The sequence below is a fragment of the Dipodomys ordii genome, unplaced genomic scaffold (genome assembly GCF_000151885.1).
Source record: "Dipodomys ordii isolate 6190 unplaced genomic scaffold, Dord_2.0 Scaffold31, whole genome shotgun sequence".
Classification (NCBI taxonomy): domain Eukaryota; kingdom Metazoa; phylum Chordata; class Mammalia; order Rodentia; family Heteromyidae; genus Dipodomys; species Dipodomys ordii.
The window spans coordinates 3,577,813-3,581,121 of record NW_012267247.1 but is presented as its reverse complement, the minus strand read 5'-3'; the positions used below and the strand labels follow the sequence as shown (position 1 = coordinate 3,581,121).

The 3,309-nt window shown below is 48.7% G+C and overlaps 1 protein-coding gene across 1 annotated transcript in view; it reads left to right on the top strand.

The window, feature by feature from the left end:
- The first annotated feature begins 2,124 nt into the window (after positions 1-2,124).
- Lyrm9 (LYR motif containing 9) overlaps positions 2,125-3,309 on the top strand; it is a 5,238-nt gene continuing 4,053 nt past the window's right edge. The window contains exon 1 of the mRNA XM_013016362.1: positions 2,125-2,276. Within this exon, the coding sequence (XP_012871816.1) occupies positions 2,151-2,276 (126 nt within the window). The 5' untranslated portion in view covers positions 2,125-2,150. The remainder of the gene's footprint in view (positions 2,277-3,309) is intronic.

The window sequence follows — 3,309 nt, the reverse complement described above, 5'->3', positions numbered from 1 at the left end:
AGTGGTGCTGTGGCTCAAGTGGTAGAGCGCTAGCCTTGAGCTGAAGAGCTGAGGGACAGCACCCAGGCCCAGAGTTCAGGCCCCATGACCGGACCAAAAAAAAAAAAAAGAATCTCATAGACTTTTCTCTCCCTGCTATCTTTGAGCCACAACCCTCATATCCCAGGTTCCTGAGCATGTAGGATTACAGGCATGAGCCTGGTGGGTTTTTGTTTTGTTTTAGGGCTTGAACTCAGTGTCTGGGCACTGTCCCTGAGCTTTTGTGCTCAAGGCTAGCCCTCTACCACTTCAGCCGCCGTTCTACTTCTGGCTTTTTTTTTTTTGGTGCTTAATTGATGTGTAAGACTGTCATGGACTTTCCCGTCTGGACTGACTTTTGAATCATGCTCCTCAGATCTCAGCCTCCTAAATAGATAGGATTACAGGCGTGAGCCGCCAGCGCCCGGCCTCAGCTCTATCTTCCATCAGCTGTGTCATCTTGAGCAAGTTACCAGATCTGTGTTTGTTTTTATTATTTATTCCTTCCTTCATTTATTTATTTTATTGGTCGTGGGGCTTGAACTTTGGGCCTGGGCGCTGTCCCTCAGCTCTTCAGCTCAAGGCGAGCATTTTAACGCTTGAGCCACAGCGCCACTTCCAGTTTTCTAGTGGTTTATTGGAGATAAGAGTTTCACAGACTTTCCTATCCAGGCTGGCTTTGAACCGAGATCCTCAGATCTCAGCCTACTGAGTAGCTAGGATTTCAGGCGTGAGCCACCAGTGCCCGGCCAGATCTGTGTTTATGTATGCATTAATATAACAGTGCTGGGAAGGTGGCTCAGTGGTAGAGTACTTGCCTTGTATGCGTGAGGCCCTAGGTTCGATTCCTCCGTATCACATAAGCAGAAAAAGCTGGAAGTGGTATTGTGGCTCAAGTGGTAAAGTGCTAACCTTGAGCTGAAAAGCTGAGAGACAGCACCCAGGCCCAGAGTTCAGGCCCCATGACCAGCAAAAAAAATATATAAATAAAAATAAATAAATAAAAAAGCAGTGCTCATTGGTATTAGTAAGAGTACAATCACATGCCTGGGCTTCACCATGGTAATTTTATGTTCAGTTGCTTCTTCACGTTGTACTTCCCCAAATTATGTTTCTCAAACTTGACCTTGTATATGACTGTTGGTGGGAAGGGTGCTAACTGGAATATGAGATTAATTTTTTTTCCATCGATTATGGGGCTTGAACTCAGGGCCTAGGCACTGTCAAGTTTTTTTTCTCAAGGTGAGCACTCTATACCACTTTGAGCCACAGCTCTACTTCCAGTTTTCTGGTGGTTAATTGCAGATAAGAGTCTCACGGACTTTCTTGCCTGGCTGCCTATGCTGGCTTTGAACCACAATTCTCAGATCTCAGCCTCTTGAGTCGCTAGGATTACAGGTGTGAGCCACTGGCACCCAGCCTGAGACTAATTCTATTTATTTATTTATTTATTTTGGTGGTGGGACTTGAACTCTGGGCCTGGGTACTATCCTTCAGTTCTTTCGCTAAAAGTGAATGCTCAATCACTTGAGCCACAGCTCCACTTCCAGTTTTCTGGTGGTTAATTGGAAATAAGAGTCTCATGGACTTTCCTGCCCGGGCTGGCTTTGAACCGCAATCCTCAGATCTCAGCCTCCTGAGTAGCTAGGATTATAGGCCTGAGCCACCAGTGCCCTGCTAGCCTGACCAGCTCCTTGCCATGGCTGTGGTACTGGTGTGGGGGTCACACTTTGAGTAGCTGGGTTTAGGGCTTTTTGGCCTTTCTCCCTTCTCTTGTCTCTCTTGGATGGGCCTGCTTGCTCTTTGATTGCCTCTCAGGATCACCAGCCTTGTGTCCCCACCTTCTTTGGTGGGTGCCATCGTTTCATCCACTACCTCCAGAAAGAAGTTGCCAGGGCTGGTTGTACATCTTCCTGCGTTTGTCCAGGGCCTTGAGGACCTGCTCTGGGTGGAGATTTCAATGGGTTGAGTATCCAGCTGTAGCCATAGTGCAGGCTCCTCAAGAGGGTGGGCCACGAGAAGGCACACAAGCCTGAGTGCTACATTAGGCCTGCTCCAGACATGGTGCACCAGACTTGCCTTGAGGCTTGAGAACTGATATTGTTTGTTTTCCAGGACAGAGGTGCTGGTGTATGGCCCCGCTGCCCGGGGCAGAGCTGGTCCAGAGGCCGCTGCAGCTCTACCGATACTTGCTGCGCTGCTGCCGTCAGCTGCCAACCAAGGGTATACAGGAACACTACAAACATGCTGTCAGGCAGGTGTGTGCTGTGGCTTCCTTGAATGGGGACCTACTGGGGAGCCGGAAGCCAGGGTATAGGGCAGTGTTTCAGGTGGGAGTAAGGCTGGGCAGTTTGGTGAAAGCCACAGGAAAGCAATGCTGGGCAGCCTGGCTCCTCTCCAGTCAACAGTTTCATCATCTGGCATGCCTGTGCCGTGCCAGGACACAAATCAACTGAGCGGGTACTGAAAGAGACTATAGAACACATGTCATTTTGCCAGCAGCGCACGTGAACTTCAGCATAAGCAAACATCAAGTAAATCCAAGTGGAGAGACCATCTTCCACACCGCATACTCGCCTGTACTTTTTGGAGTATCAGTTTTGCCAGCTATGGTAGCTCAGGCCAGTGATCCCAGTGTCAGGAAATCCAGGCAAGAGGATTGTGAGTTTGAGGCTCGCCTGTGCTACACAGTGATACTGTATCTCAAAAAGCTGAAAAAAAAAAAACAGTTTCATGAAGCACAAAGCAATAGCTCTTCTGACTGGGCACTGGTAGCTCACACCTGTAATCCTAGCTACTCAGGAGGCTGAGATCTGAGGATCACAGTTCAAAGCCAGCCCGGGCAGAAAACTCTGTGAGACTCTTCTCTCCAATAGACCACCAGAAAACCAGAAGTGGAGCTGTGGCTCAAGCGGTAGAGCACCCACCTTGAGCTGAAGAGCGCAGGGACAGCGCCCAGGCCCAGAGTTCAAGCCCCATGACCGACAAAAAAAAAAAAAAAGTAATAGAGCATTAGCCTTGAGCGAAAGAGCTCAGGGACAGCACCAAGGCTCTGAGTTCAAGCCCTACAACTGGGGGAAAAAAAAAAGCAAGCTCAAGGACAATGCCCAGACCCTGAGTTCAAGCCCCAGTAATGGCAAAAAATAAAAATACCAAAAGGGAAGAAAGAAGTAACTATTCTGACTCTAAGTCTTAGTCCTGCTTGGATCCTGAACCAGAAACAACTGCTTCTGTTTCTTCTTTCTGCTTCTGCTGCTGCTGCTGCTGCTTCTGCTGCTGCTTTCTTCTTCT